Source organism: Asterias rubens, chromosome 4 (genome assembly GCF_902459465.1).
Source record: "Asterias rubens chromosome 4, eAstRub1.3, whole genome shotgun sequence".
In the NCBI taxonomy this organism is placed as follows: Eukaryota; Metazoa; Echinodermata; class Asteroidea; order Forcipulatida; family Asteriidae; genus Asterias; species Asterias rubens.
In genome coordinates this window covers 13,800,531-13,821,378 of record NC_047065.1, presented here as the reverse complement: position 1 = coordinate 13,821,378, position 20,848 = coordinate 13,800,531, and the positions used below count along the sequence as shown (strand labels likewise).

At 39.2% G+C, this 20,848-nt stretch overlaps 2 protein-coding genes across 2 annotated transcripts; one reads left to right on the top strand and one right to left on the bottom strand.

The window, feature by feature from the left end:
• Positions 1-4,991: 4,991 nt before the first annotated feature.
• Positions 4,992-5,684, top strand: LOC117288954 (perlucin-like protein). Its single transcript, XM_033769831.1, has one exon. It carries the CDS (start codon positions 4,992-4,994, stop codon positions 5,682-5,684), a length of 693 nt encoding a protein of 230 aa, XP_033625722.1.
• An 11,727-nt stretch (positions 5,685-17,411) lies between these two features.
• LOC117288953 (perlucin-like protein) lies at positions 17,412-18,008 on the bottom strand. The gene has a single exon (XM_033769830.1). The coding sequence runs from the start codon at positions 18,006-18,008 to the stop codon at positions 17,412-17,414; it is 597 nt and encodes a 198-aa protein (XP_033625721.1).
• Positions 18,009-20,848: the final 2,840 nt, after the last annotated feature.

The window sequence follows — 20,848 nt, the reverse complement described above, 5'->3', positions numbered from 1 at the left end:
GTGATGTAAGAAAACTATTAAATTCATTTTGTGTAATAAACCTTAAAGAGAAGGTAGGACCATAAGATATCACCAAGCAGTATGCGAGACAAATTAGTGCAGCCATGATTATTTTTGAATATATGCTCCTTGTTTTGTGCATTGGTGGAGGTCTGTTTGCCGAAATCTGCCCTCCTGATTGGCACCGATACGGCGAGTCATGTTACTTCATTAAAACGGACATTAAGATGGATTGGTACCAAGCAAATCGCACTTGTGAAGACTTGGGAGCAACACTTGCTGTCCCAACCACTATGTCCGAACAGGACTTTATTTGGGAGACATTTAAGAAGAACAACCCTGACGAGAAGAGTCTGTGGTTTGGTTGCTACAAAGAGGCAGGGGAATGGCGAAACTGCCCACAGAAAGGGAACAGTATGAGAGCTTTTGAAAACTGGGATGATAATGAACCTCAGCCGGGCTCAGACTGTGGTTTACTTTGGGCGGCATTTGATGGTAAATGGGGCAGTTATGACTGCACTTCTCGAACGAAATACGCCATATGTGAGCTTCAAGCTGTCGAAAATGGAGATACCCAGGTTTTCAGCTTGGACACCGACAAGGATGGCCGCCTCTCCACCCGGTGCATGGTCCGTCACGTCATGGAGGAGCTACCGGGTAAGAGCATCGTGTCGTGCGGGAAGGCTTGCCGATCACACCCCAGATGTCGCTCCTTCAATCTGAAGCAAGGTGGCAGGAGGAGGGATTGTGAGCTGAATGGGGCGACACGAAATGAGGCTGAGACCCGAGGAGACATGGAGGTGATGGAGAACTGTTACTTCTTCAATCTGGAAGATGTTTAGGTTACATGTTACATAATCTTGTATATAAGAAGAACGTAAACTTGTAGAAGAAAATAAGTGTATCAAGACATTCGGTGTATCAAGAAATTCGGACAGTTAAAGGTCAGTACACTTGCAAGGACATTACTTTTTTCCAATATTTAAATTTAAATGTTCTAGTTTAGAGTATAACGCAGTAATAAAAAAAAGTCAAGTGGCAATTTTAAAAAGCGTATGAACATATCATGCAAGTAATTTTATAGAATCATTACAAGCATTAAATTAGACTTCGTAGATGTTCATGTGACATTGTGAGAGGATCCTCCTGTAAAATTGTTGTGATTTGAGTCTTGAAACTCTAAGATAATGTGAATTGAAACCCTCTGCGAGTTAAAGAATTTCCAAAATACAAATTATTTCTTACCACTTTAAAGCTTGGGTGTGTTAATGGGGTTTTTAAATGTAACTTACACTTTTTGTCAACCTTTGCTGTATACTTTCGACCAGGCTTTTAAAGGTATTGGGCACGTTTGGTATTGTCAAAGACCAGTCTGACTTGGTGTATCTCAACATGCATCAGATAAAAAACCTTGCGAGAGAAGAGAAGGGAAAAAACCCTTGTCTCACAAGTTGTGTGCTTTCAGATGTTTGAACTCGAGACCTTAGCTGAAGTCTCGATAGAAGTAAATTCCTCACCAAGATGTAATTCCGAATTACATCTTGGTGAGGAATTTACTTCTCTCACAAAAACTACGTTACTTCAGATGGAGCCGTTTCTCACAATGTTTTTTTACTATCAACATATTACCAATGCTCGTTACCATTTTATATAATTTATTTTTAGTAATTACCAATAGTGTCTAGTGCCTTTAACCATCGGTCTTTTGTTCACCATTTCACAATCTTCACCAATATTCATAATTTTTACTTTATGATGTTTTAAAAAATATAATATAGGTCGATGGGAGTAATAGTTTGTCTTATATATCGCGGATGGACAATCAAATAGTTATTCAGATCAATGGAAAAAAAACGAGTTCGAAATTATGAAGTTGATGATATTCTGTTTAACACAGTGTGTTACCCTGCAAATGGTCATTAATTGTGTGTCAAATTCGTTGTAGAATAGGGTTACTTCTCGGTTGTCGCAACAAGGACGAACAGATTATTTAGCGTTCAAATTAAACTAGGCTTAACTGTATGCCAATTGTAATATTTTCTAAGCCATTCTACGCTACCTTACCCTTTCCCGAAAACAGCATAAACAAAACAACTGTTCATTGCATCTGACTTGCGTTTGTTTTCCTATATCGGTAAAACAGTTACCAAACTTCAGTGTTTTGCCGAAAAAAAAACACCTATACAAACAACTTTAAAAACGGGGAACAACTAGAATACGAAACAGATTAATCTGTTTTGTGTTCAACCAGACTTAAAGACACTGGACATTATTGATAATTGTCAAAGACCAGTCTTCTCACTTGGTGTATCTCAACATATGCATAAAATAACAAACCTGTGAAAATTAGAGCTCAATTGGCCGTCAAGTTGCGAGATAATAATGAAAGAAAAAACACCCTTGTCAAACAAAGTTGTTTGCTTTCAGATGCTTGATTACATGTCCGCAAAATCTAGTTGTGAGGTCTCGAAATCAAACTCGTTGAAAATTACTTCTCTCTCGAAAACTACGTCACTTCAAAAGGAGCCATTTCTCACAATGTTTTATATTATCAACACAGCTCCCCATTGCTCGTTACCAAGTAAGGTTTTATGCCAACAATTACTTTGAGTAATTACCAATAGTGTCCACTGCCTTTAAATTGAAGCAGTCTTATTATGGTAATAATTGTTTTTCTATGCATATGCTACGCTGCTTTGCCCCAATACAGCAAACGAAATTTACTGTTCACTGCTCTTTAATTTAGTAATGACTAATTTTATGGCATACTTTCCCACAGTTTCCATACTTCAGTGTTCTATATAAACAAAAATGAAAGAATAGACAAAAGATTCGTTGGCCTTTTTGTCGCAAGAAGGACGAACAGCTTATTTTGTGTTCAAATTAAACCAGGCTTAGCTAAATCAGTCTTAGGATATCAATATTTTCTATGCCTGAACACAGCAAACCAAATTACTGAAATCCAATGCCTCGTTAATTTAGTATTGACCCACTTAATTATTTTGTTTTCTGCAGTTAAGTAAATACTTCAGTGTTTTGCCGTAAACAAAAAATGAAATAATAGAAACAAAATTAATGGTTCTGTTGTCACAAGAAGGACGAACGGCCACGGTGGCATAGCAATATTTTAAGCCATCATGCTATCCTTGAGCTATCCTTGCTCTTGCCTGAATATAGCATACCATTTTTAATACTCAATGCCTCTTTAATTTAGTATTGACCTTTTTGGTGTGATATTTTCCTACAGTTTCCAAACTTCAGTTGTTCATCTTAGAGGGAAGGTACATGTTTGGTAACTATTACTCAAAACATTAATATTAACTTAAAAACTGACTTGGTAACGAGCATTGAAGAGCTGTTGTATAAACATTGTGAGAAACGGCTCCCTCTGAAGTAGCTTAGAAAGAGGTTATTTCTCACTAAAGTAATAAAAGACTTCTAGCCATAAGTCTTTTACTCCTTTCTGAAAGCACACAATGTCGTCCAACAAGGGTGTTCTTTTCTCTCATCATTTTTTCGCAACTTCGATGACCAATTTAGCTCAAATTTTCACAGGCTTGTTATGTTATGCTTATGTTGGGATACACCAAGTGAGAAGACTGGTCTTTGCCAATTACCAAACGTGTACCTTCCCTTAAAAACAAAACTAAAATGAAGGAATAGAAAAAGATAAGTGCCATTTTTGTCACAAGGACGCCACAGCTTATGTTGTGTTCAAATTAAAGACAGTGGGCACTATTGGTAATTGTCAAAGACTAGTCTTCACAGTTGGTGTATCTCAACATATGCATAAAATAACAAACCTGTGAAAATTTGAGCTCAATCGGTCATCGAACTTGCGAGATAATAATAAAAGAAAAAAATACCCTTGTCACACGAAGTTGTGTGCGTTTAGATAGTTGATTTCGAGACCTCAAGTTCCAAACCTTGAGGTCTCGAAATCAAATTCGTGGAAAATTACTTCTTTCTCGAAAACTATGGCACTTCAGAGGGAGCCATTTCTCACAATGTTTTATACCATCAACCTCTCCCCATTACTCGTTACCAAGTAAGGTTTTCGCTAATAATTATTTTGAGTAATTACCAATAGTGTCCACTGCCTTTAAACCGGACTGGACTAAAAGAGTCTTATTAGAGCATGTTCTTCCTAAGCCTACACCACCTTGCGTGAATATCAAACTAAGTGACTGTTCAATGCCTCAATAATTTAGTTTTGACCTGGTCTGGCCTTTAGGCCTGAAATAAATAAAAGATAAAAAAAACAAAAACACAACCGTACAGAATATATAATGGCGCACACTGTACAACATATAAAAACAAAATACCACACGTTAAAACTATTCACATTAAAGCCAGATCTCATAATTCATGCAACAGCCGCGATGGTTTAAATATGTAAAATAAAAAATTAATGGAGCGATCTAATTCCAGTTCCCTTGGAAACTGCGAAAATGGATGGTAAACAATTCTGAAAATCGTTGTGCCTTTTCGGTGAAAGATCACTGATCGCTGCTATGCCTATAAAATGAGTCTTCACTAAACCATTACTCGCACCACAGAGCAACCATTACACCTTATAGACTGAATAAGTTAGTAAGTCACAAAAAGTTCTGCAGCAAATTTGATTCCAACTTCAACCTTCAGGCTGTGGAATTTTCCTCGTGAGACCTGGGTCCAACTCCTCGTTCAAGAACTAGCTAGGGCCGTACGCCTAGTTCCTTTCATAGTTTCGGAGCTACCAGCTTGAGTTTGTGTCAGCAGAGTGGCAGAACACAAACCATCAGTCACATCATTCATTTCACGACTGCCCTGACTTCAGATCATCAAAAGGCGAGCAGGGACTCATAGACCTAGACGAGGACACCAAGTTGCTTGGAGACACTACACTACAACTTAACTCTTTTATTGTTCACATTGGTCCAGATATAAACCGAAAGAGGATGATGCTTCGCTCACTAATGTATCCAGTTTCTTGCATTATCTTTTGCATCATGGCTGCAGCTGAAATCTGCCCTCCTGATTGGCACCGATACGGCGAGTCGTGTTACTTCATTATAAAGGACAAGATGGATTGGTACAAAGCAAGGAGCACTTGTGTCGAGTCAAGAGCAAACCTGGCCATACCAAACTTACAATCCGAACAGGATTACATATGGAAACTATACCTAAAACAGTTTGATCAGAACCCTTCTACCGATCTCTGGATTGGTTGTAATGACATCGAGGAGGAGGGAACCTGGCAGGACTGTCCGTTGAGGGGTGAACCCGACGCTTATGAGAATTGGGCTGATAGAGAACCCAATAATCTGTTCGATGAAGATTGTGGATCAATGGTGGTTGCAAAGAATGGCAACTGGGATGACAAGTTGTGCTCTTCGTCAATATACCAATTTCATGCAGTCTGCGAGCGCCCCATCACAAACACCCCGGTACTCTGCCTGCAGACCGGCAACGACGGTCGCCTCATTTCTCAGTACATGCTGCACCACGTCTTGGAGGAGCTACCGGGTAAGAGCGTCGTGTCGTGCGGGAAGGCTTGCCGATCACACCCCCGATGTCGCTCCTTCAATCTACTGGAGCAAGATGAAGGGAAGATGGTTTGCCAGCTTAACAACGCAAATCGCCGACAAGTGGCTGATGGTGACATGAAAGTCAATGAAAGATGCTACTTCTTCGATCTGTAGAAATGGACTACAGCGACATCCGGGCATTCTACTTGCAGACCGGCACTGATGCCTACCTCACTTCTATTTAAAGACAGTGGACACTATTGGTAAATGTCAAAGACTAGCCTTCACAGTTGGTGTATCTCAACATATGCATAAAACAACATCCCTGTGAAAATTTGAGCTCAATCGGTCATCAAACTTGCGAGATAATAGTGAAAGAAAAAAAACCTTGTTTCACGAAGTTGTGTGCGTTAAGATAGTTGATTTCGAGACCTCAAGTTCTAAATCTGAGGTATCGAAATCAAATTCGTGGAAAATTACTTCTTTCTCGAAAACTATGGTACTTCAGAGGGAGCCGTTTCTCACAATGTTTTACACCATCAAAGCAGTGGACACTGTTGGTTATTCCTCAACATAATTATTAGCAAAAAACCTCACTTGGTAACAAGTAATCGGGAGAGGTTGATAGTAAAAGTTTTCACAGGTTTGTTATTCTATGCATTATGTTGAGATACACCAAGTGAGAAGTCTGTTCCTTGACCATTACCAATAGTGTCTACTGTCTTTAAGTACATGCTACACTATGTTATGGAGGAGCTATCTGAAGATGGTTTGCATTACCTTGTGCCATCAGCGTGTCGAGAGGGGATCGATATTGAGAACGAGTACACTCACGATAATGTGATTGGTAGACTTTCTCTCACAAAGACAAACTTTTACCTTTTACTTGCAGTTTTTAGTCTTTATTATAATATTTGATCCGCATAACAATAGTCAATATTATTCTTTATTCATTTATAACTAAATCAGTTCTCGTTATCTCTGGATAATCACAAGCACAGTGTGCTAGTATTTTATTATAAATGATTGTCTTTGTGGTATACGTTGCTGCAATATCTCGATTTTATTTTTAAAGTGTTTGTTATTACATGTATTAGTTATTACACAGCAAGCAGGTCATGCTATGGTGCTTAGCTTTTAGATAAATCTCGCTTTGTATAATGGACAATTCAAGATGCTGTATGTCGCTATGAGTGGACTCTGGAGGTCCATTTTAAAAAAGTAGTCATCATTTAACAAGCGAACATCTTTATAGACCATAGGCCCTAATATTGTAAGATAGCAGGGCAAATTTTAAGGCAATTTCGCAGCAACCAATTGTACATCATTCAGAAGGAACAATAGTCGCTTTTCTACCATGCAGTATACCGTCCCCAAGAAAAGTAGGCCTATGGAAAGTGACTGAATGTTTTTCCTTCTCATAAAAAAATGCTCTGTGTGACATTGGGCGTATTGCACCAAGCAATATATACCGGTCTTTGCGCTATACCGGTAAAGCCGGTGTCTCATGCAATTATGTCCCCTATGCAATACTATCCGGAGGACATTATTGCATATGCTATAATGTCCACCGGACAGTTTTGCATATGCAACAGTGTCCGCCCGGACGCTGCTGCATAATTCAATTGTGTCCGCCCGGGCACATTTGCCTATGCAGTTGTGTCCGCCCCCGTAAAAAACCGCCCTTGCAGTAAGTTAAACGCCCTTGGTCCACGGAACACGTTCGCTATTTTTTTACAAGCTAAGTGCATTCCATGAATGACATGAGAGGTTCAGTGCATGCATGCACCGCACACGCTCGCTTACGCGCGCACATAAATATTTCCGCCGGACGGTTTTTGCATAGCCCCGGACACGATTGCATATGCAAAAGTGTCCGGAGCGGACAGTATTGCATGGCGGACACAATTGCATCTGACACCGGGTAGCTTGAGACTAGATTGCTATAAATTGTATTTGTTTGGGTTTTTAAAGATTGCATTGCAATAATTGGTAGTTGTAAGATTATTCGATGCAAAGAGCTCTACGGGTAGACCGTATTAGAGCTAGATTACACCCATTAGAGGCATAATGATGATGATGATGATACATATCGTGAACTTCTCTGCAGTTCCAACTTCTCCGCTTGGCTAAAGGCTGGTCGCCTCATTTCGTTCGTACTTTGGGGAATTCAGTAATTACTGTTACGGCTCGTTTGGCATGTTTGGATAATAGCGGCCGGGAGATTACTTGTTGCCAATTTTCATGCAACAGGTCAATAGGCGGTGTCAGATGCAATTGTGTCCGCCATGCAATACTGTTCGCTCCGGACACTTTTGCATATACAATCGTGTCCGGGGCTATGAAAAAAAAAACGTCCGGTGGACATGAACATGACTGTACATTTGTGCGCGCGTAAAGCGAGCGTGCATGCACCATAGATAAAGAATATTCTGTACCTATGGCATGCACTGAACCTACGTATACGCAGCATGAATATTCAAGTATTTTATGATTGCAGTGAATACCCAACGGCCGAACATTTCCAATTTCATTCATGATATGCACTTCGCTTGTAAAAAAAAAAATGGCGAACGTGTTCCGTCGAACCAAGGGCGTTTACTGCAAGACGGTTTTGCACGGGGCGGACACAACTGCATTTACAAATGTGTCCGGGCGGACACAATTGCATTATGCAGCAGCATCCGGGCGGACATGATTGCATATGCAAAACCGTCCGGCGGACATTATTACTTCGTGTGACAAGGGTGTTTTGTTTTCTTTCATTATTATTTCGCAACTTCGACGACCGATTGAGCTCGAATGTTCACCGGTTTTTTATTTTATGCATAATACGCCAACCTGGAATAGTCTTTGACAATTACCAATAGTGCCCAGGGCCCAATTTCATGGCTCTGCTTACCGTAAGTACAGAATCGGCGCTTACGGAAGCAGGGAATTCTGTGCTTACGGCAAGCGTATTTCACGGGTGAGCGGCGAATTTTGGCTTCTGCGCGTGCGCGTACGTTACTAGGCATTCTACGCTTACAAGGCTAGCGCAGAAATTCGGCGCTTGCACGTAAGCGGGGAATCACGATCGTAAGCGCAGAATTCTGAGGTAAGCAGAGCCATGAAAGTGGGCCCGGGTCGTCGTGAGCATCGTTCAAAATACTGAGACATCATTGTCATTATGAGTAAAACGTGTGGAGGGCGCCTTTTTTAAACTCCAACCGAAACAACAAGCCTGTGCCCATTTTTCGAAGGCTTGGTTTGGACCGCGGCTTGGGCTCCGTCCTCCTTATTAAAGCTCCGTATCTACTCAGATCACATGCCTTAAAAATGACTGGTGGAGCCCACGCCCGTGTCCTCTTCTCATGTAACGTTAACGATCTCAAATAAAAAGTTCCTAACTTGACATTATGCTTTATAGCTTATTCTGCTGACACGGCATCAAGTGTATAGATAAAAAGTGTTGCTTATAATTAGAGTAAGCAGAGTCGTAATATTTGACGACAATATTACAATTACCACTAAAACTACCCACGCGACGGTATTTAATAGAGTTCAGCTAATTTACACTTTTACTACTGTAATACTATAAAGTTGTACATCGAGTCCAGTATATGGAGTACCGGTATTTTGCAATATACCACCAGAGACAGGATTGCGTCCACAGTTCAGATGAAACAAGCGGTGTCATATATGCCTCCATCTTTTTCTTCGTCGGTCGTTGTCTAAGTAGTCTTGTTACTTGTCGAACAATCTTGTTCCAGCAGATTAAAGGAGTGACATCGGGAGTGTGATTGGCACGACGAGGCGCCATTTTGGTACTCCTCCATTGCGCGTCGAAGCAGGCACTGAGGAGTGAGGCGAACGGCAGCGTCGATCTGCGGGGTGATGGTGCTTACGACAGGGATCTCACAGACCGGGTAGTTTGCAGGATAAGTGCAGTCTTGGTCGTCCCATACACCACTCTGTGGTTCCCACAGCACACCACAATCGGCTCCATAGTCGTCATCGGGTTGTCCATCAGCCCAATTCTCAAAGGCGTTGGTGGTCTCACCTTTCAACGGACAGTGCTGCCAGTTTCCCTCCTCCATGATGTCATTACAACCAATCCAGAGACTGGTGCGCTGCAGTCCCTGGTCGAATTCTCCCTCTGCTATGTCCCATATGAAATCCTGTACAGACTGGGAGCTTGGGATGGCAAGGGTTGCTCCCGATTCATCGCATTGCACCCTTGCCTCGTACCAAGTCATCTTGGCCGGTGATATTATGAAGTAACACAACCCTTCGTATCGCTCACCGGTAGTGCAGATTTCAGTCGACGTAGTGGTTGAACCAACAGAAACAACGAGACACACCAGTTGAATCAAATTCATTCTTGCTTTCCCTTTTGCTCTGATATCGGGAAAACTGTTTTGAAGTTAAAATTAATTCCTCGTTCGGTTAAACCAAGAGAGAGTCAAAATTAATGGTGTATGTTGTTTGGTCCGTAATAGCAAACCAACAATGAACAGATCCTACACACACCCGTGCATCTGATGACGACACATCAGGGACAACTTAAAACGATTTAAAAAGTGGCCTTTGTATAAAGCGAACGTCAATGACTAAAATTTAGTGTTTCATATGAAACCGTGCAAGGTTCATGTAGAGTGGTTTAACTTTATCGACCCAAAGATTAATCGATCAATATCTCCATTCTTGAGAGAGAAAAAATTACAATATTAGCTAAAAATGTTGCCTAGTTTAAAGGAACGTTACAGAATTGGTAAGAAACAAAAATCGTGAAGATCACAGTTTTACATAAAACTGTTTTACATAAAACTTACACGATCTAATGATGATGATAGTAGAAAACATCACTTGAAATATTTCTGTCTGAAATTTCATATTTGATGAGAAATAAATAATCTAATTTCGCGTTTGGAGTTTATCGCTCAGGCAGGGAGCGGCTTGATAATTTTTATTTTGGCATTGATGTAATGCAAAATTTGTAATCGGTTTTTCACTATTCTCTCGTGACCCAGATGGCCGATCGATCTCAAACTTCTACAGGTTTGTCAGTTTATGTATTAACTATGGTGGATTACATACAGTGGTTACACTGCGAGCAACTTTTTTGCTAGCAAAACCAAGTCTGGAATGTTCCTCTAAAAGGTATAGACACTTAAAAACAAATCCACGAAGTGTCCTTATTCTTTTTAGGCACCTAATAATATTCCTGATACCGAAGACATGCGGAATGAAATGTAGAAGTGTTTTCAGCGATTCAGCGATTTAATCGTCCACTGGAAAAAAATAAATATTTTGAATAATAAAGTTTAAATTTCACGGTGGTTAACTTTGCAGGTCGGTAAAAATAACTTCATCCAACCATTAACACTCGATACATGCACTGGCTGTGTCGTATTATTTACGTTTTTGTTTAAACGTAAACGAGCAAATTCTTTCAAATGTTACTGCGATTGGTATGGCCTGATTTCTACTTACAAATACTGTATTTATCAAAAGATGAAATGCCAATGTTCCCATTGTGATTCGTATTGTGATATTGCACTTTGCTGTAATTTAATTATAGCTGTACACGAATTCAAACCCAGTCAACCAGGGGCATATATTTCACACTCGGCTGCTTAAAACAGAAAAAAAGTACAAAGTATCCAGCTCAGCCCATTTAGCAGGAAACAGGCCGAGTGTTAACCAGTCACAGATAGTATGATAATAGTATAGCCTGGGCCAAATTTCTTAAAGTCTGTAAGCAAAAAACTAATTGCTTAGCACAGACCAATATTGCGAAACAGATTACCAGCCCAAATTTAATTGAGAGTTTACATTGTTGTGACTGGTGCCCCACTTAATTTGTGCTTAGCAAAGAAATTCGTCAAGCGGTATTTTCTGCTTAATAGCTTTAAGAAATAAAACAGGGCCCTGATTAGCTTTAATGCATGAAATAGGGCCCTGAACCATTAGTGACAAGCAAAATTGTTTTGTGATTTGTTATAGCTTAAAGCAGGGCTTTGTGAATATGGGCCAGTTAAGCCTGTACAACAATAGCAACTTGTTTTAAATTATGGGTATATGATAGGGTACAACAAACAAGTTTTTTTTGTCTGAGGCGCCCATCCTTCCTTTAAAGCCATTGAACACTTTCGGTAAACAGTGTTGTCCAAGGCTCACACTTCGTGTACCACAACCTATAATATAAAATAACAAGCCTGTGAAAATTTAGGCTCAATCGGTCATCGGGGTCGGGAGAAAATAACGGGAAAACCCACCCTTGTTTCCGCACGTTTCGCCGTGTCATGACATGTGTTTAAAATAAATCCGTAATTCTAGCTATCGAGAATTTATATTGTTTTATTGTTTTCTCAAAAAGTAAAGCATTTCATGGAATAATATTTCAAGATAAGTCTTTCACCATTACCTTCTGTAAACCCTGTAAATTATTTGTAAATCTTTGAACTTTTTTTTTCTGTACCGAAAGTGTATAATGGTTAGCAGATACAATAACGACTGCTCTCTCAAGCTACCTTTAGTTCATATAGTTTTGATATCGTTTGGTATAACCAGATCATAACACTGCTCTATTCATAAACCGGAAACTTAACAATCAACCCGGCCAGGCATACAACAGTGTTTTCCCGTTGCCGTGGAAACGATGGTTACCTTGCAGCGCAACGAAATTGTTTGTTTAATGTTTCAACATTTTTTCAGCATCTCTTCAATCAGACCAAAAGAGGCCTTAAAGCCATTGGACACTTTCGGTAAACAGTATTGTCCAAGGCCCACACTTCGTGTATCACAACTTATATCGGTCATCGGAGTCGGGAGAAAATAATGAGAAAACCCACCCTTGTTTCCGCACGTTTCGCCGTGTCGTGACATGTGTTTAAAATAAATCCGTAATTCTCGCTATCGAGAATTTATATTGTTTTATTGTTTTCTCAAAAAGTAAAGCATTTCATGGAATAATATTTCAAGATAAGTCTTTCACCATTACCTTCTGTAAACCCTGTAAATTATTTGTAAAGCTGTGAACTTTTTTTTTTGTGCTGTACCGAAAGTGTATAATGGCTTTAAAGGAGCACATTGTCATCTCTCTGTTTTGTTTTGCCGCCAAATACCTCCTTAGAGCCTTTGGGGCCCTGATTAGCTTTAATGCATGAAATGGGGCCCTGAACCATTAGTGACAAGCAAAAATGTTTTGTGATTTGTTATAGCTTAAAGCAGGGCTTTGTGAATATAGGCCAGTTAAGCCTGTACAACAATAGCAACTTGTTTTAAATTATGGGTATATGATAGGGTACAACAAACAAGTTTTTTTTTGTCTGAGGCGCCCATCCTTCCTTTAAAGCCATTGAACACTTTCGGTAAACAGTGTTGTCCAAGGCTCACACTTCGTGTACCACAACCTATAATATAAAATAACAAACCTGTGAAAATTTAGGCTCAATCGGTCATCGGGGTCGGGAGAAAATAACGGGAAAACCCACCCTTGTTTCCGCACGTTTCGCCGTGTCATGACATGTGTTTAAAATAAATCCGTAATTCTAGCTATCGAGAATTTATATTGTTTTATTGTTTTCTCAAAAAGTAAAGCATTTCATGGAATAATATTTCAAGATAAGTCTTTCACCATTACCTTCTGTAAACCCTGTAAATTATTTGTAAATCTTTGAACTTTTTTTTTCTGTACCGAAAGTGTATAATGGTTAGCAGATACAATAACGACTGCTCTCTCAAGCTACCTTTAGTTCATATAGTTTTGATATCGTTTGGTATAACCAGATCATAACACTGCTCTATTCATAAACCGGAAACTTAACAATCAACCCGGCCAGGCATACAACAGTGTTTTCCCGTTGCCGTGGAAACGATGGTTACCTTGCAGCGCAACGAAATTGTTTGTTTAATGTTTCAACATTTTTTCAGCATCTCTTCAATCAGACCAAAAGAGGCCTTAAAGCCATTGGACACTTTCGGTAAACAGTATTGTCCAAGGCCCACACTTCGTGTATCACAACTTATATCGGTCATCGGAGTCAGGAGAAAATAATGAGAAAACCCACCCTTGTTTCCGCACGTTTCGCCGTGTCGTGACATGTGTTTAAAATAAATCCGTAATTCTCGCTATCGAGAATTTATATTGTTTTATTGTTTTCTCAAAAAGTAAAGCATTTCATGGAATAATATTTCAAGATAACTCTTTCACCGTTACCTTCTGTAAACCCTGTAAATTATTTGTAAATCTGTGAACTTTTTTTGTTGCTGTACCGAAAGTGTATTATGGCTTTAAAGGAGCACATTGTCATCTCTGTGTTTTGTTTTGCCGCCAAATACCTCCTTGGAGCCTCTCGGTACGCTGACAAACAGGTCGATAAAGACAATCGGTGGCATTTCACCAAGCCTTTGGTCAAGGCGCACGTAGCGCACCCAGCTGATGTCAGAGGCACGCCCCCAAAAGTCGCGCGCTAAAAAAGACAAGCGAGTAGCGGAGAAGACTTGCTGCTCGCGCTGGTCTTTTTTCACGCCTGACACTTTGGCGGAGGGGCGGGGGGGGGGGGGTACTGCCGCCGCATGCGCCTTGAATAATTAATATGCACAGTTCGCTGTATTTGCATTCGAGCTCCACTCTCATCGAAATCAACTGCAGTCTTTTCGATTCAAAAGGGAATCAGGATTTATTTATATAATATAATGAATTATATACTCCGAAAACACTTGCTTCCTGGTCGCATTAGGAACTGTTGATATCCGTCGATCTAGCAACACTCCATAATAGCACTGATAGTACTGAGACAGCGGGCAAACACGAAAGTGCAAACCCGCTCCAAGGTTCGGGTGGGTTTTTTAATGCAAAGTGCCGTTTCATGAGATTTATGAATTCTCGCCGCATGAGATCAAGGTCAACCAGTTTTTAGCTCAAAGCAGCTAACGGGCTTCTTGTTACTTGGTGGATAAAGACTTGGTTCCAATTCTGTAATCGCGGGCTTTAGTTATAGCGCCCTCTTGTGTGTTAACCTCCGTCTTAAATTAGCCTATTTTTGATAGATAATGTGGTAGAGTTTTGCGTGGCTGATGCTGAATGACCGCGATCTCAAACTTGAATCAAAGTCTAGGATAGGACTCGAGCACTGCTGTAGAAGCGTTCGTGTTACGTAGACACCTTGCATGTGATTATGACATTACCCAAACAGCGTCTATGTTTCAGATACACAGTTTTTAAAATTCCGTGTTTCCAAGAAAATAATCCATGTTTCTTGGATGAATTATCTCAGTAATTCAGTAATATTAGGTCAATTAATTTAAGCTTTCGGAGGCATGCGATTCTGTGTATCGTCGCCTCCCCCCTTCCCGGAGTCTTTGCCCCCCCCCCCCCCCAAAAAAAAAAAATAAATAAATAAAAAACAACAACAAACAAACCGAAAACGATTCTGATAGGTTCCTCTTTCAATCCTTCTCATCCAGCCCCTGTTTATTTACAAGGTGACAGATTCCCCAGGGGGATTATTTTCCTACGACACCGGTGTTGGCAGGGGATTCTGCCCCCCCCCCCCCCCCCCCCTCATTATGACGAACTATGTACAAACTTCGTCTGATAGCGCCCTCTTTCATCATCCTTCTTCCATTCACTGAGCCCATGGTAATTTCCAATAATGTGTCCGGGCCCGCTTTCCTTTGGTAAGCTGGAATTATATTTTAAAAAACATTGTTTTATCATACAAATTATTTTGGATTGGCTAAGTCTAAAGGACTTAACGACCCAACAACGGCTTCAAACGCTTTTCATAGACCAACTCACCTGATCCAAAGCAACGTGTCCCTTTAAAGAAAAACTGCTAAAATAAACAGAGTTTTGTGATTGCAATGTATTTTTATTTGTTTTGTGCGTACTTATTACTTCAGCTACTCAAGTGCAGTTGTGTTATTATTTGTTTTCTTTAAAAGTTAAAAGTTGTTTCTTCTTCTAACGCATGCATTCTAAGATTCAAAATGTTTTTACCAATTACTGTTTGATAATTTAAGATATTATGACAATACAAAATACATGAGATGTGTAGCTGGTAAAAAGCAAAATCATAGATTTTGATAATCTATAATCTTTAAAAGCACTGTACACTATTGGTAATTACTCAAAATAATGATTGTTTAGCATCGAAACTTACTTGGTAACGAGAGCTGTTGATAATATACAAATATTGAGAGGCTCAGAGTGGAATGGGAGGAATATTATCGACAGGGTCAAATTTGGACTGTTTTATTTCACGAGGCGCAGCCGAGTAAAATGAAACAGTATGAAGTTTACCGAGCGATAATATTCCTTCCATTCCACGAATTAAAGCCACTCAATATTTGTTTTATATAACTGACATAGATCCTTGTCATTTGATGTATTTTAAAAGTATAACATTATGAAAAATTACACAAATTACTGACAACCAAAATTAATATAGCGCCGCTTTAATAGCGGCAACGATGCACAAATCGGATCACAATCTTTTGCACAGATGCTCCTTTGTTTTAGCAGCGGCGCGGCGGCGCTGTACTGCTCAAAAACATCGGGAACAAGGATGATCCTAACTGTTGAATGGGAAATGCTATTCCCCATGGGTGAATAGGTGTTTTTGATCGCCGGTGCGCGGATGGGAGTAATAGTGAATGTCACGTGAAGTAAGTTCCACCAATCAAATGGCAAGGATCTGTATGTCAGTTCTATAATATAAAACATTGTGAGAAACAGCTCTCTCTCTCTGGAGTGACGTAGTTCTTCTTAAAGAGGTAATTATTTGTCACTTAAGCAGGTCTCAAATTCAAGCATTTGAACGCACACAACTTGTGCGACAAGATTTTTGTTCTTCCATTATTTTCTCGCAACTTTCACAGTTTTTAATTTTGTTTATGTAACTTTATGCATGTGTTCAGATACACCAAGTAAGAAGGCTGGTTTTTGACAAAAATATTACCAAAGGTGTCCATTGCTTTTAAAGGTCCCCTCATATGTTTCTATCATTAGTTATTGTGAAAATAATTATTGGTGGTTAGCGTCACACGACTTGATTTGTGTTCACCATTATTTTGTGTGCAAATTTTCAATGCGAAGAATGACTCCCTTGAGAATGCTAATACATTTGTTTTTGCGCTTAGCATTTTTACGCTGAAACGTAATGATGTTACGCAACCTCGCTTACATTATTATAAGGGGGTTAATAATAAAGGGATGCGTTTTATATCATCAGTAATATATTCAAACTGAAGTCACAACTCACAATATCATAAACACTTTTATTTAAAGAGGGAAAAAACACCAATATTGTTTGGAAAGTCCTCTCCATGCTTTACACGCCCAAAAGTACTGAGTCATTGAAATGTTTTCGAAACTCCATTTCTACAGATCGAAGAAGTAGCATCTTTCATTGACTTTCATGTCACCATCAGCCACTTCTCGGCGCGTTGCGTTGTTCAGCTGGCAAACCATCTTCCCTGCATCTTGCTCCAACAGATTGAAGGAGCGACATGGGGTGTGATCGGCAAGCCTTCCCGCACCACACAACGCTCTTACCCGGCCGGTAGCTCGTCAATGATTTACTGACTTTAGAAAGTAACGAAAAGTTCCTTTACCTTTCCTTTTCCGTGCAGAAATATATAAGTCTTCAAATCAAATAGTTCACTATTCTTCTCACCGTCCATCTCTTACTTAGTTACTTCTTCAGTATAAGTTTCGTTGTTCAGATGACAAACCATGTTTCTTTCAACTTATTTCAAGCATAGGAAGTATTTTCATTCTTTCATGATTCAAGTTACTACGAGTCGACCGTGCAGAGTTTACGAGTGTCAGAAAAATTGCCTCAATGTTTTCTGTACATAAATTGAAGCGTTGATAGTTCTCATCGCAGGCCAGTTTCCCCTTTCAGTCGTTTACTGATCATCACAGCAGTTGTCTATAAGGGAGGTTTGATATTGAGGGTGTGATCGGCAACCCTTCCCGCTGCACGATTTCTCTAGCTCCTCCATAGCGTGGCGGAGCAGGCACTTGGGTGTCAAACGTACGCTGCAGACGGGGAGCTTGCAGACAGCAAACAGCCCATGGGTGCACGGATAATCATCCCAGAGGCCGTTATTACTTAACCTTATCAATCCACAATCGGATTCGTACTGATCGTTGGGTTCCCCATCGCCCCAATTTGCATAACCGTTGGTGCCGCTCTTCATCGGACATTCCTGCCAGTTTCCCTCCTCCTCGATGTCATTACAACCAATCCAGAGATCGGTAGAAGGAAACTTGTTCTGGAATAGTTCCCATATGTAATCCTGTTCGGGTTGTGAGGTTGGGTAGGCCAGGTTGGCTCGCGACCTTTCGGTACAAGTGCGATTTGCTTGGTACCAATCCATCGTGGTATTTGAAATGAAGTAACACGACTCGCCGTATCGGTTCCAGTCGGGAGGGCAGATCTCAGCCAAAATATAGCCACAGCAAACCCACAGAACTAAGATGACTTGAAAAGCGCCGTCCATGATTCTAACAGGAATAATGACTAGGTCAAAAAGTAGGCCTACTCGTACTTTTTGATAAAGACTCTTGGTAATTTTCGGTTGAACAGAAAACTCTTCAGCTCCCTCTATCTAGTTGATGTGTTGCTTTTTATAGCGTTATAGCGTTGAAGTAGTAAAAGCAGGTGAAACAACTCCTATTCGTTGATCTGCTGTTTCTCAGTCACCGTACAACAGGGTTTTCCCGTTTCCATGGCAACGAATGGCATTGCGACGCAATGGAAAACGGGTTCACTGGTGGGGGACACGCAGAATCAAATGTCCCCCAAAGGAAGCTCAATTCATTACACAAGACAGTTTCGCTATTCATAATGGTGATAAGCACGTCACGTGGGGTGTTTTTAAACGTGTGGCTATAGAAGAAGTGTTTAAACATAGGCGTGGCAAGCAATAGTAATGTAATAAACACACCGGACCCAATGTACAACTGGTGCACAAGGAATGGGCAAAAAATATTCTTCTGTACACACAGAGGAAAGATTACACAACTTGTGTAAAATATTACCTGTTTTAGATGTAGTGGGCGAACACCATAACTATTAGGTAAAACTTTACCCAACAGGCGTTGGGTAATATCTTGCTTAATAGCTGTGTAAAAGTTTACATAAATATTGGGTAGTTTTCTTTACTGAATTGTTGGGTAAACCCACTCATGTAAAATATTACTTAATTGTGACGTAAGACTTTACCGCTTTACAATGTAAATAGTTGTGTAAAACTTTACATCAATATTGGGTATTTTTTTTTACTGAATTGCTGGGTATAAATCCACTCATGTAAAATAATTACTCAATTTTGAAGTATAGATTTTACCGATTTTTAATGTAAACTGTGTGCCTTTAAAACTGGTAATAATATACACAATGCTTGTGTTGAATACTAGCAAAGTGTTATTTCATGGAGTTTAGGGCTGTAATAAATGGACACATCATAAATACTGAGACTTGGCGACTACAACATGAATTTCAAGATAACAACTTTTTAATAAAAATTTAATGGTAATAATATTAACAATCCAAAACATCACATGTGCAAAATGGGGTTTTCTGTATGTTTCATAATCAGTCAACAATTTCAGTGAATTTAAAAAATTACAAAAAATCTACCTAATTGGCAAGGTCAGAATAAATACTTCCAGGCTAACACAGTTTAAACTGTAAGGTTGTTCCATAAATCAAAACTATCACAACTATCACATCTCTTATGATTTTGATACTTTATTGCAAACAATTTGTGCAAGAACTTCTTTAACTACAATGCTTCTGGAATGGTCAAATTACATTAATTGGCAAGGTCAGAATAAATACTTCCAGGCTAACACAGCTTAAAGAAGAACTCCAAGGTCAAATTCAATTTTGGGTTTGAACAATTTGTATGGGGAATTATTGGTTTATCCTAATTGTCTCTAAGCAATCAAAACGGTGTTGAATTTGACATTTTGACAAATTTGACAAAAACTGGAAGGGTATTGAATACAAATTTGAATTTGACCTTTGAGTTCCTATTTAAACTGTAAGGTTGTTCCATAAATCCAAACTATCACAACTATCACATCTTTTATGATTTTGATACGTATTTGCAAACATTTTGTGCAAGAACTTTCACTGCACCACCCGAGTTTCTGAAAACCAATTTTTCAAGATTCTTGCAGTAAACAACTGGAATCGTAGTTCAATTTTTAACAGATAGCTTAATATTTATGCACAATTTTTTACCCTTTTGGTAATGTTTGTATAAAAGTACAAGCTCCCATTGGGAACAATAATCAGCTCTCGAATATTTTTTTGTAAGGATAAAATGGACACAATAGCTTTCAAGGCTTTTATCTGGCTCAATGCTCATACTAATTAAATGCGAAGGCGTTAGTTTTCGACAATATCATCAATCATTAATGATGAATAAATACAGTTTCCTTTGTGCTTACTAATTAGTATGAGCTAAATTATTTCATCGAAGCTAATGACGATGAAATAATTTAGCTCATACCAATTAGTAAACACAAAGGAAACTGTATTTATTCATCATTAATATTGATATTGTCAAAAACTAACGCCTTCGCATTTAATTAGTTTGAGCATTGAGTCAGATTAAAGCCTTGAAAAGCTATTGTGTCCATTTTATCCTTCCAAAAAAATATTCGAGAGCCGATTATTGTTCCCAATGGGAGCTTGTACTTTTATACAAACATTACCGAAAGGGTAAAAAATTGTGCATAAATATTAAGCTATCTTTTAAAAATTGAACTACGATTCCAGTTATTTACTGCAAGAATCTTGAAAAATTGGTTTTCAGAAACTCGGGCGGTGCAGGGACTAGAGGGTTAACTACAATGCTTGTGGAATGGTCAAATTACATTAATTGGCAAGGTCAGAATAAATACTTCCAGGCTAACACAGCTTAAAGAAGAACTCCAAGGTAAAAATTCAATTTTGGGTTTGAACAATTTGTATGGGGAATTATTGGTTTATCCTCATTGTTGCTAAGCAATCAAAACGGCGTTGAATTTGACATTTTGACAAATTTGACAAAACTGGAAGGGTGTTGAATACAAATTTGAATTTGACCTTTGAGTTCCTATTTAAACTGTAAGGTTGTTCCATAAATCCAAACTATCACAACTATCACATCTCTTATGATTTTGATACGTATTTGCAAACATTTTGTGCAAGAACTTTCACTGCACCACCCGAGTTTCTGAAAACCAATTTTTCAAGATTCTTGCAGTAAACAACTGGAATCGTAGTTCAATTTTTAACAGATAGCTTAATATTTATGCACAATTTTTTACCCTTTTGGTAATGTTT

Coding starts and splice junctions, on each gene's coding strand:
- LOC117288954 (XM_033769831.1), top strand. CDS start 4,992: ATGGCTGCAGCTGAAATCTGCCCTCCTGATTGGCACCGATACGGCGAG.
- LOC117288953 (XM_033769830.1), bottom strand. CDS start 18,008: ATGGACGGCGCTTTTCAAGTCATCTTAGTTCTGTGGGTTTGCTGTGGC.